The following is a 22,663-nucleotide window of genomic DNA, read 5'->3' as shown; positions in this document are numbered from 1 at the left end:
ATATTTACTTCAAACGATAAAATTGAAATTTTTATTAAAAAGATCAGCATTGGGAAAAGTAGGGTCGAAAAAAATTCATTCGAAATGTTTTCTAGTGTCGACAATTTTGTAATTGAGAAAAGTCATCGTAAAACTTGTATTGCAAAAACTATTGTAGATCACTTAAAAGCGCTAAAAATACAGTTCCGGACATATTTTATATTAAATATTGATTTACAAAAAATAGTTTGTATTCAAAAGCCGTGTCGGATTGGTTTAAGTGAGATTGATCATCTACCACTTAAAGCTCAAGAGGAATTTGCTGAGCTTTCGCGTGACTCAAACTTAAAACTACAATTCCAAAAAAAGCCCTTGACTGAATTCTGGATCGGAACTAGAACTGAATTTCCCACAATCGCCGATATGGCGTTAAATGTACTTCTGCCATTCAACACCACATATTTATGTGAAGTTACTTTCTCAGCTTTAACGCACATTAAATCCCAATATCGTTCAGCGATAAAAAATGTTGAAGAGGTCTTACGTCCAACAGTTTCAAACATTACACCAAGATTTGATTTGTTATGCAATAAAAAACAGGCACATCCATCTCATTAAATTTTTAACGTAAACTTTAATTTAATATTTACCACGCAACTACTTGGATATATTCGAGAGAATTAAGACGGTCAGCATCCACTTTTGTTTTTGAAACTATAAAAAAAACATTTCTATAACATTTTGTGCAAATTTCAATTTCAGATTTTTATATGTTTCAAAACGAATTCTAAATCTATTTATTTTCATATGCATATGTATATTGTTACCTAATAAATATATCATCAAAAAATATTTATTCATTTTTCTTTTGTATTTGTTGGGGTCGTTAAGAAACTCGCAATCATAAATGGGGTTAGGAATTACAAAAGTTTAAGAAGCCCTGCTCTATATAAAAACATAGGGAATGCCCTGAATTTATTCAGTGGCTTTCTTTCAAACAGTTCGTGGTAACGAACTAAAAGTAAGGAGCAACCCGGCTCAATAGTAACAGAAATTCCAAAAACAGGATTTTTATACCAATAAAACATATCCAAAGAATTGGATGTTTGTGTTTATTTCAAATATATAAGTTTCATTAAGTTTAGCTTTGCCTATCAAAAGTTACGAGCCTGAGAAATTTCGAAAACAGGGGAAATTCCCCCTAAAAGTCATAGAATTTAAATTCAGCGTATCAGAGAACCAATTGTAGAGGTTTCAATCTTGTATCTACAAATATTGTGGAATTTTGTATTTTTTGCCAGAATTCAAAACTGGGACGAATTGTCTAGAAGATATATCCGTTGGAAGGGTATTTTTTCATGGAGGTAGGGCCAGACTTTCTGACATTATTTAAGAAACGATCAGAAATTAAGTAAAGCGACAAGTTTGTTCTACTGAAAGTAAGGAGCAACATGAAAACTTCAAATGAATAGGAATTATTACGTATATGAAAGGAGTTGCCTCCTTCTCAACACCTCGCTGTTCAGGTTTAAGTTTGAATTTTTTCCCAATTCTTTAAGAACAACTCATGAAACACAAGGGTCGTTTAATTGGAACAATAAGAAGCTTTTTCCAAAAGTAATAAAACACTTTAGCGAAAAGAGCAACGTGTTGAAGAGGAGGCGATCCCCTTCCTATGCATAATAATTTCTGTTCGTTTTAATATTTTAATCTTTTTTAACTGTTTTTTTATTTAATATTTACTAAAATTGAATCAGTATTCTGTTTCATTCTTGTTTATTCTCAGGTTCGAAATAAATCCAGTTCTTACCATCTATATTATCAAATTGTGGTAGAATCTAAGGATTGCACCTTAGCGTATTCACTATCGTGGACGGGTAATATTTGTATGCATTCTTCTTCTTTTCTGAACACCACTTCCCCATCCAGATATTTGTATTCTAAAATGCCATAATCCAGCATAGAAGTGGCTATCACTCTTATCGATCATTTTCAGGATTAATTATTCTTGGGAGATAAACAAAGAAGTTCTTTCTGCTTTCCCTGCCAAAGTAATAAGATAGATTAATGGAGACAGGCAGGGGAAGGACAGTCAGAAAAATGAGATAATCGCTCTGTCTGTAAAACAAACACACCAAATATTTGACAACCTAATAGAAAGGAGAAAATTAGTAGTGAAAAGCAGTTATTGTTTCACGATGATTTTGGTCCACTATGTGTGTCATATTTGTGAAAACTTCTGAAAGTGGTTGATTCAACTAGTCTCTGGTTTTTTTTATCACTAGTTTAGTCAGTACATACGAGCTAGTTGTGATTTAACTGGCAGGAGAACTCGAATAATATACTTCTGTATATATCTTTCCGCGCTTATTTTGGTTCTTTAGTTTTAATTGATACATTTATATTTGTTCTTGTTATAAGTGAACCCTATTTTCAAAAGAAATCAGAGCAAATGCCTGTGTAGATGGCTGTAATATAAACTGTAATATTGGTTCATTTATATTTTAATATTGGTTCACTGTAATATAAACTGTAATATTGGTTCATTTCCTTGTTCCAAATGTAGGTATGTAGTGCAAAACGCAAGGGGTCTCAACTTAAGACTCCAAGTTGTTCCAGAATATTGGATATACGTTTCTTTATAGCCTCATGCCAAATAAAGTCTTTTGATTTATGCAGCTTCTAAGCCATGAATAATTTTTATTTCCTATTGGGCAGTGGTTCCCCATTTTTTTAGAATACCGTACGCCTAAGGAAACATTTTCATCATGGAGTACTCTCTCTAACCTAGTAACCTTTTTGACCAACATATTATTTTTAAGAAATTATTTATATTTCTGTGTCGTCTTAATAAAAACTGAGCTTTAAAGGCACAAATTAAATATGCAACATGTATGTAAATTGAGTTTTATCTTGATGTCAGAAAACAATACTAAATCTAACTTGAATTTCGTTCAAACAAAAATTAAAAGAAAAACATTTTAAAAGGAAATAATATTAAATCTAACTTGGGTGAATTCTTTTTTAGATAATTTTCAAGTAACAGAGCATTTGGCATTGTTGTTTTTTAAGCAATGTATCATAAACATTTAACAGAAAATTCAATACTTCTCAATGAGATCGTAAAGCATGTATTTTCGTAAAATCTATATCAAATGATAAAATGTAAGTTGAAGCTTTAAATTTGAAACTGGAACAAGTTTCTTTTTGTTCAATGCGTAAATGGAAAATATCCAGCATGTACTGTGCTTTAGAATGGCAACAGACACTTGGGAGTCTTATCACCCAGGCTTTTTGTTTTTTTTTTTTTATTCTTGATTGTGCCCATAAATGAGTAAGACGGCGTCTTTATAACAGATTCACTAGTTGGTTGCTTGCTGAAAAAATTTTTGATGAAAAGGATTTTGAAACCCTGCTTTCTTTGCCATTTTTATCATAGAAGTATTTCTTGAGTGACATCTGAAGTGCTTTTAAGAGTTATGTTTATCAGATTTTACTTCCTCTTGTAGTTTGAGATTGTTCTCTATCAAAACTATAGAATGTGCCAAAAACTTCACACTGGTTCCTAATGAGACATTCCCAAAATTTTATTTTCTTAAGCATAGACATAATCTTGCCAGATACCTTAAACATGGTTATGAAACTGCTTTGTAATCAAATGTTACGTTTATTAATCTAAAAAAAATTCATTGAAGTAATTCAATAATTAATCCAATATTGCAATAATGAATTCTCCAATGTATTCAACAATATTGCAATCTCCAATAATGGAGGGCAACCAGTCCCTCGCCCACAACCCTATATCATTCGCGAAGACACACGTGATCGAAATGTTAAGAAAACTATTATGTTCAGCATTTTTAAAAGGCCCAATTATTTTGTCTTTCGGGATATCACCCTCCCCCAAAGTCCTCAGAGCCTATACTATAGTTACATATAGTATATGTCAAAAAATTCTTTCAGAGAGGTGATTGGTTCAGAGATTGGTTAGGGGAATGTTGAATTAAGTCAAAACACCTTATGTGTATACAGATTTTCAAAAGGGTGTAACTCAGAAATGACTGGGTATATTAACTTTGAACTTTCAGGAAATGATAGGGGGTATGATCAAAAAGGCAATATTTGCATGTTACCGCTGCTACTACAATTACCACCACTACTACTGCTATTACTGGTCCATAACGAAAACTTTGAACTATATCAAAAGTCGCTATGTGCATGTAAATCGTCAAAAGAGTATGTTTCAAGAACTGATTTGCGTGTTAAGCTAGATCTTTCAGAAGATGCTTAAAGGGAAAGATTATCTGACCAAAAGGCAATATCTACACGATACCATTAATACTACTGTCACTTTTACATTTACTACTGCTACTACTATTTCAGCTATTACTTATATTGCAACTATTCGTAAAGGCAGTTCGTTAATACTGCTGCTGCTACCAGGGGCGGATCCAGGGGGGGAGGAGGGCGATCGTCCCCCTGGACGGGCTGTAATTTTTTTTTACTGCACTTACGGAAGTCTGCATTAACGCATGTTCTAACTACTGTGACTAGACTATAAAACCTTTTTACATAACGTTCATTCCACAGCTTTTCCACTATCAAGCTAGCCTCGAGTATTTTTTGTCACCTCATAGCATAGCAACAGTTCACCCGGTAAATTTTAGCTAGTTCTCGCCTCCCTGTTCGATGTAAACATTGGAAGTGGGTGGGGTTGCGCAACGCAACCGGACCTGAAGTGTCAAAACAGACATTTCGTTCCAGTGTATAATGAAATTTGAATGTGCATGTGTCTCAAGGATTTTTCGTCGTTTAAACGATATTGATGTCGGGAAAACGCGGACAAAAGACGCTTGACAGCTTTGTCATTTCAAAGTCTCGCAGAATAGTGTAGCTGTAACTGCAAGTAGCTCTTCAATTAGTTCTGTTGGAAGTGGCGAACACGGGCAAGTTCCTAACACTTTGCAATCTTCTGTTAACCCCGTTAGCGTTCAGAGTGATCATCCAACAACACCCCCGCCCCCTACCCTGTTTCCGGAAAACGATATTGGGATCCACATCGGTACAATACATGCCATTGACGACCGAATAAAGTGCGAGCTCCTGGAGAGGCCTTGGAAACTCCCGATTGGATGCCAAATGCCGTATTCTGTTCATTTAAAGCGGGGGAAAGACGAAAAAAGGTACTTGAACGATTCTCATTTGCAGAGTTTCCACTGGCTTGTATATTCTGCTGCCCAGAAAAGCCTTTTTTGCAAATACTGCCCTCTTTTTGTAACTGGGGCTAGCGGGGGTTCAAACAGACAGGTTCCCCTACAAAAGCTGGTCACAAAGCCTGTCACAAAATTTGCTAAGTTACTGGGAAAAGATGGAGACCTGACAGTACATGATACTTCCTAGTACCATCATGACACAGTAGAGGCTGGAAAGTCGTTTATAAGAGCCTACCATTCTCCGCACGAATCTGTAAATAATCGCGTGAACGAACAGCAAATGAAGCAAGTAACAGAAAACCGAGAGAGGCTTAAGCCGATTCTGGAATCAATCATATTTCTAGGAAGGCAGAATATTCCACTGAGGGGCCATCGGGATGATGACAGCTTAAACTTGGATGACATGCCGCTTTCCAATGAAGGAAACTTCCGAGAACTATTACGTTATCGTGCTGAAAGTGGCGACAGTAAATTAAAGGAACAACTGAAAACATAAGGAAAAAATGCTACCTACATCAGCAAAACTACTCAAAACCAGTTGATTGACTGTTGTGCGAAAGAAGTTATAGGTGTCATTCTAGAAAGAGTAAAGTCAGCAAGGTATTACAGCATCATTTTTGATGAGACAACAGATGTGTCACATTCATCGCAACTTAGTTTAGCTCTCTGCTATGCCTTCGATAACCATAGACGCGAGGACTTCATAGGTTTTGTTGACGTTCATCATGCCACCTTTGAACCTTCCACTGCAGACAAAGAGCCGACTGTCAACGGAAAAGTGATTGGCCAGCTAGTCCTAAGCCTTTTAGAAGAAATGGGTTTGAATTTACTCGACTGTGTTAGAATCGGTACGGATGGGTGTGCAAATATTGTATCAAATAACTCTGGTGCTGTAGTTGAAATTCAGAAAAAAGCTAAGAATGTGTCTCGTTGTCCCTGCCTTAACCACACCCTGAACCTTTCTTTTTCAAGAAGCTCAGCTGTTTCGAGCATCAGAAATGCCATAGGCATTATAAAAGAAGTTGTTGCATTTTTTAATTACATCTTGAATAAGGTTCTAAAAGCTCAGCTCATGGGAATCGGCGAGACGAGGTGGATCGATCGACACGAGTCACTTATGCAGTTTGTGTCCGAACTTCCAAAAATCATCCAGGCTTTGAAACACATTAGTTACTGGAGTGAATCAGTGATCGCTCCGAATGCAAAGACGCTGGTAACAGCGTTACATAGTGAGGAATTCGTGGTTTCCCTTCAGTGTCTACACAGTATTTGCGCTCTGACCTTGCCTCTTAGTCGGCAATTCCAGAAGAAGACTTTGGGCTTGGGCGCTGCCGATGGCCACGTTTTCGATCTTTTGGATGTTCTAGCAAAGCGACGGGAAATGTGTGACGAAGAGTTTGCATTAGTATTCGAGCAAGTAAAAGAATAGTCAGATAAAATCCAATTGGCTGTTGTAGTTCCAAGGATTACACAAAGACAGGTTTATCGAAATAATCCTCCTTATACTACGCCTGAAGAATATTATCGACGTGTTGTTTTTATACCTATCCTCGACTCAGTCATAAGTGACTTAAAGAGCCGATTCTCAAGAGACACGCTGAACTCTTTCCGGTTAACCGTGCTCCTGCCATCAAATATTGTGAATTGTACTGATGATTTGCTGCAATCTTCCGTCAAAGAGATCTCTAGCATGTACGGTCAACTTCTTGGCTTAACCGTGCCGTCTACCAGGGCAACACTTATTTTGGCAGAGGTGCATGTGTGGAGAAGTAGATGGCTTCGAGCTAAGAGAGAAGGAGGTATTTTTCCTAGTCCAGTGGAAGAAACTGCCAAGGAGTGTGACAGACACCTATATCCTTATGTTAGCTCACTTCTTGATATTTTTATATCTCTTCCGGTGAGTGTGGCATCTGCCGAGCGTAGCTTCTCAATTTTACGCAAACTGAAAACCTGGCTCAGAGCACAGATGGGGCAAACTAGACTCAGTGGTTTGGCCCTCCTTAATGTGCACCGCAACGTCGATATCAGCATTGACAGAGTAATCGACAGGTTTGCGAACAGTGGAGCCAGGAAGCTTGAATTTTGCTTGTAAACAGTTGTCAGTTGATCAAGTACAATTTTGTAATCATTATTGTAATATATGAAAACCACATTTTCGTTAAACAAGAGACCGCCAGGGAAAAACGTGAAAAATAAAGTCAGCCTTGTGGCCGACAAAAAGGACACTACCCCCCACTCTTTTCGGTAAGAATCGCCCCCCCCCCTAGAACGAAAGGCTGGATCCGCCCCTGTGCTACCATTACTGTTACTATTATTATTAATAATATTGTTAGTAATACCAATAATACTACTATGAATACTAATAAAACTGTGTCTATGGGTTTAAAGATGAAATTTTCGAGGAATTTTGCCTACTTCTACTCATGCTACTGCTACTGCTAGTATTATTACTACTTCGACTATTACTACTGCCACTAAAGCAAAGACTAGTATTATCAACTCCACTGTTTCTGCTACTGCGCCTACTAAAACTAATGGTATTACTACAGGGTATACTAAGCAACGACGAATTTTTTTTTTTAAATATTGAAGCTGTCTGAAAATAAATCGGAACACACTATACCCACGTAAATTGTCAAGAGAGTGTATCAAAAAATTCTTCTGGAACGGCTGGTGGTAAGTTTATAGTTTCAGCGGGTGTTGAAGGGGATGTTTAAGAAACCAAAGGAGCATACTTCTACTAATGTACTATAGCTATTGCTACTACCCAAGCTAAGAATATTAAGAAGGAAACTTTCAAAGAATATTTAAACGAATATTCAACTAAATTAAAAAGTTGTAGTGCCCTTTTTAATACACAAAAGAGGGTGGAGTGCAAGCATCCCTTTTCCCAGGCCCATTCATTTTTTTTTCAGCATAGTAGAAGGGTCCAGTAACTGTGTTTCTAGGGACATTGGTCAGGTCAACCCCCTACAATTATTTAATGGGCCATTTCGCTTTAAAATTTAATCGAAAGGCACTGTGTATGTTTGCCGACAAGATACATCAGCAATATATCAAAAAAGACTGGAAGAATTAAGTCAAAAATTTCGGGGCTTGTAGTATTACTACTTATGCTCTTACAACTCAAATAAATCAAAAGATTGTAAGTACATCCAGGTTGTCAAAAAGCATACATAGAATTTCTTGAGAATGACATTATGTTTTATTTTTCAGGTCGACTTGAGGAGATATAAAATTAAATTAAATAATACTTTCTGTGTCAGGATTAAACATTGGCGAAAAATTTTCTCCAACCGTAAAAATAGCAAGCCAAAGTATGGATTCTTATAGAAAAAAAAACGAAAAGATATAATTTGTTTCCGCGAAACAGACTATTTTCAATAAAAAAGGAGCAGAAATTAATTCAAAAAACTTTCTCACAAAATAGGGTTTTCAAAGATAAGTGAAGAGCTTCATCAAACCCGAAATGAGCATAGATACAGTTAAATAATCTTCTTAGCATAAAACTACCACAAATCACCATCAATAAATAAATGAAACTCAAAACGAGCAGAACTTACAATAAACAAGCGAGTCAAACTCAAAATGAACACAAATTAACATGAATATGACTGACAACACCCATGTCTCCTCACGACCATAACATAATTTACGCTCTACCGAAAACAAAACACATTTTAAATGTTTATTCTTTTTTGACTTTAATAAATTAATTTTTTTAAACTTTAAGGAAGAAATATGAGTATATGTTTATTAAACTGACAATCCACGGTCATTTATTTTTTGCTTTTTTCAGGTTTAATGTACTGTAAGTTCCTCTTAGCCCATGGGTTTACAGCTTTAAGTTTAAAACTCATCAGGGACAAGAGTTTTTTGCCCATTTATGGGTTCCTTCCTCCAAGCCCTAAAAAAATAATATTTTTATCCTTTTAACCCAGAGAACGGTCCCTGAAAATTTCGAGCCAATCATCCACGTAATATCAATAAGCCCCCGTCTTTCCATTAAAAAATTTGTGTAGATAATTAACAGTTTACATTATTTACGGAGCTTGTACCAGGGACCTTAAGGTCTTTCCTTACCCAGACACGTGTTTATTGGGCCTTTAATTTATTTTGAATAAAATGATCGCGTCAATATGTTTAGCAGGTGCCTTGAGACTATAGAGGGGTGTCTGGCAACAAAAAGGGGTATGAGAGGCCACTGGGTGCTCTACAAAGGCTTTCGACATTTGAGAGATGCACTAGGACTTTCAATGTCCGATTGAAAAAGCCCTTTCTGCAATTTTTTCGATCACGCCTTCCTTATTAGTGACTTGGAAAATATTTGAGGCACCCCGTATAGATCTTTACTTTGGCAGAGTTAGACCGTGGTAACCCTTAGCTTTGCTTAAACAAAAAAGGTGAGTCATTATCAAATGAGAGTAAAGAGCCACGCTTATAATTATAAATGAAAATAAGTTATTTTTTATATATGGCAGCCATTTCCTTCTTAGCTCCTTATTCTTTATGCTGAAGTTTTATATTGCTATGCTCTAACCATTTATGAGTCCACCAAATGTTCAACCGAATTGCCTTTTAAAACATTTAAACTGAAATTGCAGTGGTTGAAACAAATACACATCGATAAGCACTTTAATTCTTGAAACCTTATGAGAAATACTTGATATTTTAATCCAATCACCCTTGTGGTTGAGGTTGAGCACGGCAACAATGGCAGTATGCGATTCTTCACGTTTCCTAAATATGAGTTTAATTTTTAAACTCTTGTTGTGACTTTTTTTTCCTTTCAGAGAATAATGGACGTCGCTGAGCAAGCGTCAATGTCTCATAGAGAAGATTCAGGAATAGTCGCTAATTATTATAATGCTAAGAGACTGAATGAGTGGTATGACGGGGACCAAGTAGAGCTCAAGGAGGGTTATAAGGAACTTAAACTTACGCCAAACCCCAGGTTCTTCGGAACTTCAGTAAACCTTAGTTTAAGTTCCGTTCATGTACCAACAAATGTATTCGACGGAGGTAAGTAATTTAATGCAGTTATTTTCACAATAAAAATTATTAAATTTCTTAGAGCCTTGCTTAGCCAGCTTTGCCTCTCACTCTGACCTTCTGTCTTGGAATTGTCTCAAATAGGCAAATGGTTTGATGGCAACTGAATTTTAATTTAAAAATCCTATAAATAAAAACTAAAGTAAGCTCAAAAGTATATTTTGCATAAGATTAGCAATAAAATGGAAAAATATGTGCCAGGAAATTTGACAGACATATCAAAGTCGTTCAATACTACATATTTTCCCTGGCTCCTCTTAGTAAATGAGATAAAAGGGGTAAAAATTAATGATTTTTGACAGAGAGACATTTCCAACGTTTGCACGAAAGTGCTTGGATTTATTTTGCTGGGACCAAGAGGAGACTAAACACAGCATTTAAGAGTTTGGCTATCAGTTGAAAGCGTATCAATTGGTTCTTGTTGATGATCAATATGTTTAGTAAAATTTGACCGAGTTATGTTTGCATATCTATTTTCAGCCATGATTTTTCAAAATAATGTTTAAGTGCTCCAAATCTAATGCTGCAAAGATGTTTGATGCTCGTCAACCTAAGCAACTTCGACATTTTTTTTTATTATACTAAAATAGCCTGTTATGGTGTACCTCGTACTATCGGCATACCATGACTCATAAATTAAAAAAAAAACTAAACTTATAACAGCTGGTAATTCTCAGGCATCGATAAATTTAATAAGTCGTAATTTAACTAGTAAGGCTCACAATAATCAGACCAACAGGAACCTTTTCTTAGATTGCACTTTGGTTGGTATTAGTTTCATAGCCATAATTTTCAGATTTTAATCTTGTTCTTACTTAAATGCACTCTTGTTTTTGCATCCTACTCATTTGCTTAAAGGGGTAAATTTTTTTCTCATTAATTGAGTTTCTTATGAGGTTGGAAGTTTGGCTAAATTTAATTTCGTCTAAGCCCACCAATCTTGTAACAGAAAGTGAATTATCTCACTTTTCTTAATATCTCCTATAACCCTAAATGCTATTCATTCAAAAAGCTTTAAAAAGAAAGATTTTAAACTTTTCACAGCCTCAATTACGTAAGAAAAAGATGTGGGCACTATATGGCGTTGCGAAAGCGTTGTACTAAAGAGGGGGGTAAGAAGGCGAGTATATACAGAATGCACTGAATAGTTAATCACTGAAAAAATCGAAGAATAATGTTTATACCAAGCTGAAGGTGGAAGGCAATTACCTGTCATAGTTTCATCATTTAACTTGTCAGAATTGATCACTTTTCGCCAATCCTTCCTACTCACAGGGAAGTCCATACCGCGGTAAAGTGCCAACCTCAGATAACGTTTATATTTGGTTTTAGTTTTACGTTTGAGATCAGAGACACACCCAGAACTTGGCCGACCACATTCATTCCATATCTGGAGCCGTAGTTTTGCTTTATTTTTTATCGACTTTAAACAAGGGTCCATTGACCAGATAGGTTTTTTGTGTTCTTTTACGAATACGTTGCCGAGGTACAGCAGCTTCTTCTGCCCTTTTCATACACATCACAAGTTGGTTATAATAACAGTCAATATCGGCTTTACCATTCGTAGGTACCTCGCACTGAAGAAGATGATATGGAACACGTATGGTAGAAAGAAGGGTTGTCAAGGTAGAGATGTAATACGGTATATTGGCTTTGCTCCAATTACTTTTTTCAAACCACTTCGATTTTTCTCGTGAGCAATTGGTTTCCGATAGATCAATATCCACTGTAAATGTCGCTGAAATTGGCATGTGGTCAGTATCTTGCTCGTTAACATGAACAGAAGCAGAAGAAGAGATAATACCAGGCGAGCAAATGGTATAGACAGTATCAATTGTGCTTCCAGAATGATGGACATATAAAAAATTATGGGATTGTGACACAATGCGATACGACAGAAAACACTCAAAAAGTGGATCACTTCTCACAGAAGATCGATTAATATCAGTATTTAGGTCCCCAATTATTATATACTGTAGAGAGTTTGATAGTACCTGATTCACAAGATTCTTCAGGAGACCACAAGCCTTTGCGAATTTAGTTAAGGATCTGATCGAGTATCCTTTATATGGGAGATAAGAGTTTATAAATACAATACTGCCGACATGCACAGCCAAAAACAATTCTTCGAAGTAGACGAGTATTGGGGAGGGTGGATGAATGTCCCGTTTAAAGACACAGGCTAGTCCACCGGAAGAGCGACCACCAGTAAATTTTGCTGGACTCAGGAATTCAGTATGATGCTGACTTCGACGCAAAAAATTCAAACTTGAAGCAGTGAGAAGATGCTCCTGGAGACATACCAAATCGTAGGAACCATACAACTCATCAGTAACAAAATCCTTATCTTTGGTGCCATTTTTATTGAACGAAATAACTGAGACTGATGCACTCATGGGTGAAAGGTGGAGTTGCACTTTATCCGATTCTTAATAACAGGGCAGGAAAAGCTATAGGAAGGGTGTTTTTGGCTGCAGTTTGCGCAGTTGGGATCGGCAATGCATGGCTCATCTTTTGTTGATATGTGTGGCCCTCCACAACGAGCACATTTCGGGAGAAAACTGGGACAGGAGTTCTGTAGATGGTCTAGTGATCGGCATTTAAAACAGCATTTGGGTAGGTCCTTAAACTCGTAAACAGTAAAAATTTCATAGCCCACCCTCAGGCCATGCTTGAAAAACGTAGATTGAGCAAAAGAATCCAAAAATTCGAGTTTCACAGACTTGGATAGGCCCAGTCTTTTAGCATATTTGATACCGTGTTGGCTTCCGAGTACCGTAATTTCAACGTCGGTAGGAACACTACGTGATATATCAAAAAACCACTTGGAAACCACTTTTGTTGTAGTACCGCAGATTATATTGTGGATTGACGAGCCGAAGTCCTCCGTGGCAGACTTGTCCATATTGATATGCCACTTGTCATTGATGGTCCTTACGCTAAGTACTATTTCATGTCCAGTAATTTGGTCTATAGCAGCTTTTCGCTTAAGAGGGTCAGATAAGGCGTCCGGCACCTTTGAGACGAAAACAGTTGCATGTGAATATAGCACTGAAGCTGGCTTGAGTAATTGTGGGGAGCTCAATTCATAATTGTCAAGTTTTGAAGACATTCCCAAAACAACTTGATGGAGCTAATTAAATTTTGAGAATAGAGAGATGTACGCAATGACAGGGAGGCAGGGTACTTTCGTAGGACACTTTATGATGAATGTCGGAACAACAATGTCAGTCTCGTCAAGAGATTTCAATAGAGTAATTATGTCGCTGAAATGGCTAACCAGTGCATTATTCCCCTTCCGAATAGGGCAATCTTCATGACCCAGATAAAGCTGCCACAATAACGTCTTTGCCACCTTGACCGAATTAGAGTAAAAAAAACTCCACTCCGTGCCTTTTAATCACGTCATCCTCTGCTCCAATTAGGAAATTGCTCTGTACAAAATTCAGTACTGGCGAATAAACAAGGACAGGATTATAGTCACTACTTGTAACAGGCATCACGCCTGAAACACGCCAAATTTATATACCAACTAGCTGTTGGTGTGGCGCTTCGCGCCCCCCCCAAGCCCCCCCCCCCCGCGCACTTAAGCCGTTACGCGCCATTGTAGTTGTGTCCCTGTGCCCCACCTGTGATATATATATATATATATATATATATATATATATATATATATATATATATATATATATATATATATATATATATATATATATATATATATATATATATATATATATATATATATATATATATATATATATATATATATATGTTTTTAACTACGTAAAACTTGCGAATATACAACATTCTTCGCTTTCCCATTGTCTGTGCATATGAATTAATTGTCAGGTTTACCGACTCTTGAACATGCAACATATAATTGTCCATGAAAAAAAAAATCCGTATTCAGATTGATACCGCATTTGTCTAATGATTGCCCTTGAGCTTTGTTGATGGTGATTGCTAATCGAATGTTCCCTGCGTCCTCGTCGTCATTTATATATTCCCCCTGTTCCCTTCTGGCGTCCCCGTTGTAGCTGTGTCCCTGTGTTCCGGTCGTCATTTATATTCCCTGTGTCCTGGTCGTCATTTGTGTCCCGGTGTCTCGGTCTGTAATTTCTCTTTGAGTCTCCCGGTCGTCACTTATATTCCCTGTGTCTCGGTCGTCATTTGTGTCCTGGTCGTCATTTGTGTCCCGGTGTCCCGGTCTGTAATTGATTTTTTTTGGTAATTTCTCTTTGAGCCTCAAGCCTGTTTTCATCGGCACGCTTTCTTTCCTTACTTTCTCTTTTAGCCGCAAGCCTTTTGGCATTAACTCTTTGAGTCGCTTCCTCGGCTGTTTCTACTGCCATTTTAGGATTTATACTAAAATTTCTCTTTTAATTAACTCTTTGAGCAGCTTCCTCGGCTGTTTTTTCTGCCATTTTGATAGTCCTTTCAACGTCGTTTTTTTGATCATCGGTATCACTTTCAAGATGTTTGGTTTGTTTTACCTTGGCTTGTCTTTCGTCACTATGAAATACATATCGCAGAACCTTTGTTTTTTTAACTAAAATGTGGTAGGCATTGATGACCTTATCCAAGTCAAAATCCCAAACCCAATCATCATCACTATCATTTTCAGTTTTGATACGTTTTGTTTCTCGCTGTCCAGGATGATTTTCATCTAACTGCGGGGTTTTGCGTTCTTTAGCCGCAAGCCTTTTGGCATTAACTCTTTGAGCAGCTTCCTCGGCTGTTTATTCTGCCATTGTAGGATTTATGCTAACATTTCTCTTTGAATTAACTCTTTGAGCAGCTTCCTCGGCACGCTTTCTTTTGGTAATTATTCTTTGAGCCGCGCTAACTCTTTGAGCAGCTTCCTTCGCTGTTTCTTCTGCCATTGTAGGGTTTTTACTAAAATTTCTCTTTGAATTAACTCTTTGAGAAGCTTCCTCGGCTGTTTCTTCTGCATTTTCAGTTTTGATATTTCTTCTGCCATTGTAGGATTTATACTAAAATTTCTCTTTGAATTAACTCTTTGAGCAGCTTCCTTTACTGTTTCTTCTGTCATTTTAAGATCTATATTAAAAATTTCTCTTTGAAAGGCCTTCTTATATACTTATAATGACGTAATATACAAAGCCTTTGACGTCATAACAAACATGACTTCAGTCGACAAACAACTTTATGACGGCATAATGCTCAATCCTGATAATGACGTCAGTTGATAGTTGACAAATATGACGTCAGTACACAAACAACTTATATATATATATATAGATTACCGAGGGAAGTGTAGGTTTCTGCTACCTATTCCCCGCAGTTTAAGGGAGACACCACTCCGGCAGGTGCTACGGCCCTTGTGACAGAAACTTCCCCTCTTCTGCTCGCTTACTGGTAAAATAAAATGATTCTCGCTTACTGGTTCAAATAGTTCAATAACAATAACTCAATTGACTTTTTTAATAGTCTCCTTTTTATTTTATTTAAAACCACACATGAACCATTTTTCCAAAATTAAGGCTCTTAACGAATTTTCTCAAACTTCTGATCTATCAAAATCAGTTTTGTCAGGCCAGAATATATACAAATAAAAATTTTTCCCAAAAATATGGAGCTGTTTTCGAGAATAAATAAATATACAATTTTAGCTCACTTATAAATATAGTATAATTGTATAAGTTCGGCTGCTTATCAATCTATTTATCTTTTTGGTAAATTTGTGGCTAAACTGTTCACAACAGAAACAGGAAAATTATTCAGAATGACTTTGGATATATGTAAATACAAAATAGACTGCCAAAAATCTAAGATGCATCAACCAAAAAAAAAAAAAAAAATGCAAAACCAAAATAGCAGGAACTTGACATTGTAATAGCAAGCGTACGATGACCGAAGGCCTGAGCTGCCGAGTGTAACTTCTGAGAGCCATGTAATTGTATATGATTAGCTTATACTTGGTGTGTTTCAAGCTTGATTAGTTTATCCCAGTGTCAATGCACAAACCATTCCACATACTTACACTTTGATTTTATTAGTATAGATTTATAAGTAATTAAACTGTCTGTCACTTTCAAGAGGCTATGCAGTTAAAGTAGCGTAAGACATCGTCGGAAAGGATATGCTTTGCGAAAAGTAATATATATATTATGATGTGAACAACTGGATAAATTAGATTTACATTAAATGTGTTCTTAAAAATTTTAGTATGTAATGGTCGTTTAATTCTTGATTCTTAAGGTGTTTGTAAGTAGAATAATTATAATAGATTAATCTATTAAATGTTTCAGCCCCAGACGTACAGAATTCATTATTCTGGTCAGAAAGGTTGAACCCTATCTTTGTTCATAACTACGAAACAGACCCAACCTTGTCTTGGCAATTTTTTGGAAGTTCCACAGGCTATATGCGACAGTATCCAGGTACAAGTTTTATCTTATTTCGTTTGTTTTTTTGTTTTTCAATGGGGGAGGACTTGCGCCTAACACAAACATAAAGCCTGAAGTGGCTATGAGGATGTTTAATTCACATATTCAAGGAGTTTTTACGCACAGCTTCCTCATTTAAACTACTCTAATATTGGTCTGGCAAAAATTATTCATCAATCGTAAACTGTTAATCATAACCCAAAGCAGCGAAACTCAGGTAAAAAACTTTGAAAATAAAATGGAAGATTAAACAAAACGATTCTGAAGTTCTTTGTTTGTTTATCCAACGCTTGTTTGGTTGAAGCAAAGAACGCTTTTAAACAGCCATTTATGCATGAATTGGCTTTAAGGAGTAGTTTTGTCAAATTAGTAGGAATAATTTTGGTAGCTAAAACAAAGTTTACGAAAAAATATAGCATAATGCTTGCGTATTCCAAACGAAATAATTATTTTTTATATGCTTTTGAAAGGGCTCATTTCCCTTAATCCTCTACATCTCTAGATTTAAATTAAGGGCTTCATAGGCAGCACATCCACAGAGGGCATGTTTCTGCTTTTGCTTCATTTATTATTAAAACATAATGGATATTACAGAAAATTGAATGCAATAATTTTTGAGGGTTGAAAGCAGTGACTTCTCCTCCATATATGCCTATTCATTGTCCTTTATTGCTTACTAGGTTAAGCTTTTTTTTATGGGTAATCTTACAAGTAATCAGAGATAATGTATAAGACGTTGTCCTGTTTATGTTCTGAATTTAGGTAAATTCTAGTATTCTGTCGAAACAACGGGGCCTTTAAAGCTTTCTTTCAAGCTTCCACTTAACTAATGGGATACAGCTTAATCCGTTATAGTTGCCCAGCATTAAAGGTTTCAAATTTTTCACTTGTTTACTTGCTCAATTCCTGTATCTGTTAACTTGCTTCTGTTTCTGTTCAATTCAATTCTGTTTACTTGCACGGTTCAAATTCTGTTATTTAAGGTGTGTCGAGTTATTCTAGAAACAGATAATAGGTTTTTATGTGTACTTGTAACTTTAATCAGCTTGTAAGACATCGCCAAATGTTTCTTTTCTAGATTTCAACCAGGTGCTGAAGTGGTGCATTCAATTGTTCATTTCTCGAATGATAGTCATAGTACATCTGTCACTTTTTTTTTCGATTGAAGTCCAATTACCTGCTTCAGACTTGGGTTGTCTGAATGTAATGAGTATGTAAGGCCCATTACATTCAGAGCATGTAGTGAGTCATTACATTACTCATTAAATGTTCTTTTCCGTGAGATTAACTTTAAAAGTTGTTCCTCCAGACAAGTTTTCTAAGATAAATAAAGAGCTATATTAAGCCAAGAATGAGCAAAAAAGTCAAATAATCTTTCAAGCGTAAAAATATCATAAATAACTATCAATGAATAAATGAAACTCGAAACGAAAAGAATTTAAAATAAATAGCCGAGTCAAACATAAAACGAGCGAAAATTAACATGAGAAGGGCTGATAACCCCTATGCCTTCTCAAGACCAAAACACAGTTTGCGCTTTACTGAAAAAAAAAAAAAAAAAACAAATGACCCTAGATTGTCAGTTTAATTGACATATACTCATATTTCTTCCTTAAGGTTTTGATATTTTTTCATTTATAAAATTAAGAAAGGTGAAAACATTTCAAAAATATATTGTTTTCAGTAAAGCGCAAATTGTATTCTGCAAATTGTGGTCCAAGTACAGAGTCCTGTGGGACACCTTTCAATATAGGCAAAATAGAGGAAGAATTACCATCAACAAAAACATACTGAGATCTCCCTGACAGACAAGACCTTAACCAATCTAGTGGGACTCCATGCACTCCGACTAAAGATAGTTCAGACAAAAGAACAGAGTGGTCAACTATATCAAAGGCCTTTGAAAAGTCAAGAAATAGACCCAAAACACACAAGCCCTCTTCCAGATTAACACGCACAAACTCTGTTGCATCTGAAAATGCATACAAGGAAGAGAAAGAGGGACGAAAACCATACTGATGGTTAGCTATGAGAGAATCTCCAGCAGTCGTATTAGAGCTAAATACAAATGAAGAGAGTCTATGATACACTAGTTTTTCAACAACCTTAGAGATGACGAGAAGAAGAGAAATAGGTCTGTAGTTTGAAATTTGAGATGATTCACCTTTTTTATGCAAAGGCACAACAGTAGCAACTTTAAATAAATGAGGAAAAACACCAGAAGAAAGAGAGAGGTTAGCTATGTGTGAGATGGGTTTAGTAATAAACGCAACACCTTTTGATTCATTTCAAAGCAACATTTAGTTTTAAAGCATAATAGGCGAAATGCATAATTGTGGGGGATTGCTTGCCTAATACCCCTAATGACATAGTTGCTGGACTGTTCTACCATGCTGAACAAAATGGCTGTCTCAGAATTTTGACTGGATATGTATGGAAAACGGATGGGCTTGAGAGAGAGGCTGCTTGCCCTGCAATCTCTTATTACTCTTAAAAATGGCACCAGACACTCGTGCTGCATTTGGAGTGCAAGGGGGACAAAGTGAAAACATTTTAAATGTATTTCGTTTTCAGTAAAGTGCAAATTATGCTCTGATCTTGAGAAGGCTTGGGGTTGTCAGCCCTGACAATTCACAAGCCGTTGTGGGATTGCCAGGGTATGTGCAACCTCCAATAACTTTCGGCTATTATAAAGAGCACTAGTCCTTTCAATTTCGAATTGAATGAGCCCTTTTTGAAGTTTCTACGACAACTGTTTCGGTACAAAGTGCCCTGGTCTAAAAATAATAATAATAATAATAATACCTTGTACCCACATTGTTCTTTACCTAAGTAGCTCTATTGCGCTGCATATGATAACTGTTAACATGACTGGCTTTGTTTTTTCCCCAATCAGGTACAACTATAAAAAAATGAGGATGAAAAGTTGTAGGGGAATTTGGGCACAATACGAACAATTTTTTTTTGAAATATCTCAGAAATTTTAAGTCAATTTCAGATAGTACTAAAATAAGCTTATATTTTTAATCTCACAACTATAGCTTACTTTTTGATTCTTGAACAGATTTGTGTTTTTAATAAGGCCTCTTTTATGGAAATTTTTTATATATGGCATGGAAAAGCCTATACAGTTTTATGCTTTGTTGTTTTGGATAAAAATTAAATATAAAAACACTTTTTTAATAGAAAACTTTCTAGGCTATGATTATTTTATTTGAAATTTGCTTATTAAAACAAAATATTTGGCGCATTTTAATTATAAGTATGATGCCTACACTAGGTAACTAAGAGATTTTTATGTATTTTGTGTATTTTGAATCATATAAAATAAAAAATGGAAATGCAATATAATAATCTCTGTGGCTATAAGATTTCCTGCTTTCAAAGATACTCAAAGTGTGAAAATTGATTTATCAATTCTTTTTTTTCTTTAGTGACAGATATTTTTACAGTTAGGCTCAAAACGTTTTCGCAGATAATGGCTGTCATACCTGGAGCAATTAACAACCATGTCAAGGAGCTATAACTGTTTTGTAGAAAGTTGATGTAAAAACTCATAAAACAAAAATAATCGATAATGCTCTTAGGTATAAGATTTTTACAATGAGTTATTATAGGTAAATCTTGTAATATATCTCGCAAGAATTCTTTGTCACAAAAAAAAAAACAAAAAAACAACAGCTTGTCGAGTTTTGTACCATAGGTCCTTAGCCTGACAGAACGATCTGTAAAGAAAAAATTCAGTTTAAAACTGGAAGAATCGCAACATCGTGATTTTGGTTATTATCCTATTTTCAATATTGTTAATTTTTTCATTACTATGTAAACTTATCAGAAGTGTAATTAATTTATCAAAATTTCTGATTTCTTTTTTCTTAAATATTTGTTTGTAGCTTTATCTCTTTTATCTATTTTTCCTAATAAAGCGGTACTATTTCCTATTTTTTTTTTTAAGCTGAAGTTTCTGCATCTCTTCTTGAGACAGAATACAATGTCTATTATCTGGAAACTGATGCCAGATTCAATTTTTTGACCTGCTTTCTTGTCTTTAGCCTTTAAGTGGAAGAGGCGTTGTGACTTTTATCATTCATACGACTGCCAGAGTGGTCATTTGCGTCCTAAGTATAAGAAAAAATCAGTGCATCCATGTTACTCTCGGCGGAATTGCAGTGAAGTTGATATTTTTTTCATACAAGCAACTAACACAACGTTCAGCATCTGTTGTCTTATTTGGCTCTTCTTGGTGATCCTTCCATCTATAGATTATCTATTTTTTCAAATATCTTTAAAGTAAATGTCTAGTCTGTTCCTTTCCAATTCTGTTCTCCCCACTTTGGCCATTGCCAAAATTAACATTTTAACGCTTTATTACAGTTACTTTGCTTTCTTTGAACTTATTTGTTGTGCTTTAGAAGCAAATATTTTCTTTTCCTCGGTTTACCCTCCTCAAACAGAATAAAAATCTCATAAGAACTCGATGGAAAAATGAGACTGAAATTCTAACACACTGACAGCCTTTGTTGGAGGGGGCAGGTGTCGTCACCCTGTCTCCATTGAGATGATGAAATCATATTACAGTTTGTACAATAGAGAAGAAACGGAAGAAATGGTTATAAATGTTCCAAGCAACAAAAGTGTAGGAGCAACATACACGCTAGAATTTGTGCAAAGTCTTAAGCTCGAATTTCACTATGACTTAGAATTCAAATTTGTACCTTCTATAACTAAAAAAATTTGCACTAGTGTGACTGCTGTGACTCCTTTTCTTCACACTTAAACATAAATGAAAACTAAGAAAGTAAACTATAGTCAAGCCAAAAGGGAGATGGATCCTACTCCTGTCCCTGTCTCCTCCTTAATCCACCACAGTTTTAAGAAAATCAGTGTATGTTGTTTTTTTTTAAATCATACGCGTTCTAGATTCAGACTTGTTTGGTTTCACATTCTAGGCACGCTCGTTCTCAAATTCCTTGAATGCAGACGAATTAGTTCCCAATTTTTTCATCAGCATTTTATCTTAAGGCTACTTAAAAAATACAAAACAGATATTATATAAATTTCTCTTGTGTTTCATTATCATGATAAAAAAAATGTAGATTTTTACGTAACAATAAAAAAAAAATAGTTTTTGGTTTAAATTTGAATCTGAATAGAAGCTATAACAAATGGAAATCTTTGATGACTTCCATTTTTTTTATGTCTGAGAAGCTATAAATGCAAGTTTTTTTTTAACAACTAATGTGTATCTTTTTTTCCCTTTCATTCTTATCGTTCTAAAATCCAAAGGGGCCGAGGAAACAGCTTACTTATTTCAGCCTGTATTTAGGTATAATACTTCCAAGTGCCTCCAAAATAATTTGTTAGACGCAACGTATGATTGCTGATGTCCTGAGTTAGGGTGGGAGGAAGTTATAAGGAAAGATTTAAGGGGAGCAGGAACTTCCTGGGAGGATGTAAATAGGGTGACTTAAAATAGAAGTGAATGGAGGAGGATCACTCGTAGCTATGTTGGCCTTAGCTGACTTGGTACTGCGGTGAGTTGTTAGTAGCAGTAGCAATAGTAGTATAATCATTTTGGCGTAATGACCATACATGCAAAGCCGTTCCTAGGGTTGGGAAAAACTAATTAAAATGCCCCTTTCTCGAATCAAATATAAGCAAAAAAGCCGAATCAAAGTCAAAAATTGGATCGAAGTGGCACACCGACTCTAATGTGCACTTTTTCCAAATAAAAAGGTCAGAATCGATATTTTCTAGCACCATCTTTCTAATGAACTATGTTTCGAAAGAAACAGTTATTTTCTAGTTTCATTTTGACCTTTGTTATTTTATTTACACTGATCATATTCTTATTAAACGAAGCTCCATTTAATGAAAGGTTTTTTAACAAGACTACCCAAGTCTATCATCATCGTTTGCCAATGAATATCTTTCCAAATAAACACTAGTATCATGGAGTGAAGCCTCAGGTCTTCCTTAAGTAGGGCTGAATTAACAATTTATTCT

The 22,663-nt window shown here is 35.7% G+C and overlaps 1 protein-coding gene across 1 annotated transcript in view; it reads left to right on the top strand.

Moving 5' to 3' along the window:
- Nucleotides 1-22,663, top strand: part of LOC136032588 (voltage-dependent calcium channel subunit alpha-2/delta-3-like) — a 195,981-nt gene that overhangs the window by 49,018 nt on the left and 124,300 nt on the right. Inside the window, 2 exon segments of the mRNA XM_065712857.1 lie at nucleotides 9,986-10,214; nucleotides 16,520-16,651. Of these exon segments, the coding sequence (XP_065568929.1) occupies nucleotides 9,986-10,214; nucleotides 16,520-16,651 (361 nt within the window).

This window comes from Artemia franciscana, chromosome 11, assembly GCF_032884065.1.
Source record: "Artemia franciscana chromosome 11, ASM3288406v1, whole genome shotgun sequence".
Lineage (NCBI taxonomy): Eukaryota > Metazoa > Arthropoda > Branchiopoda > Anostraca > Artemiidae > Artemia > Artemia franciscana.
Note: the sequence above shows the minus strand (reverse complement) of the source record. Positions and strands in the feature narration are given on the sequence as shown.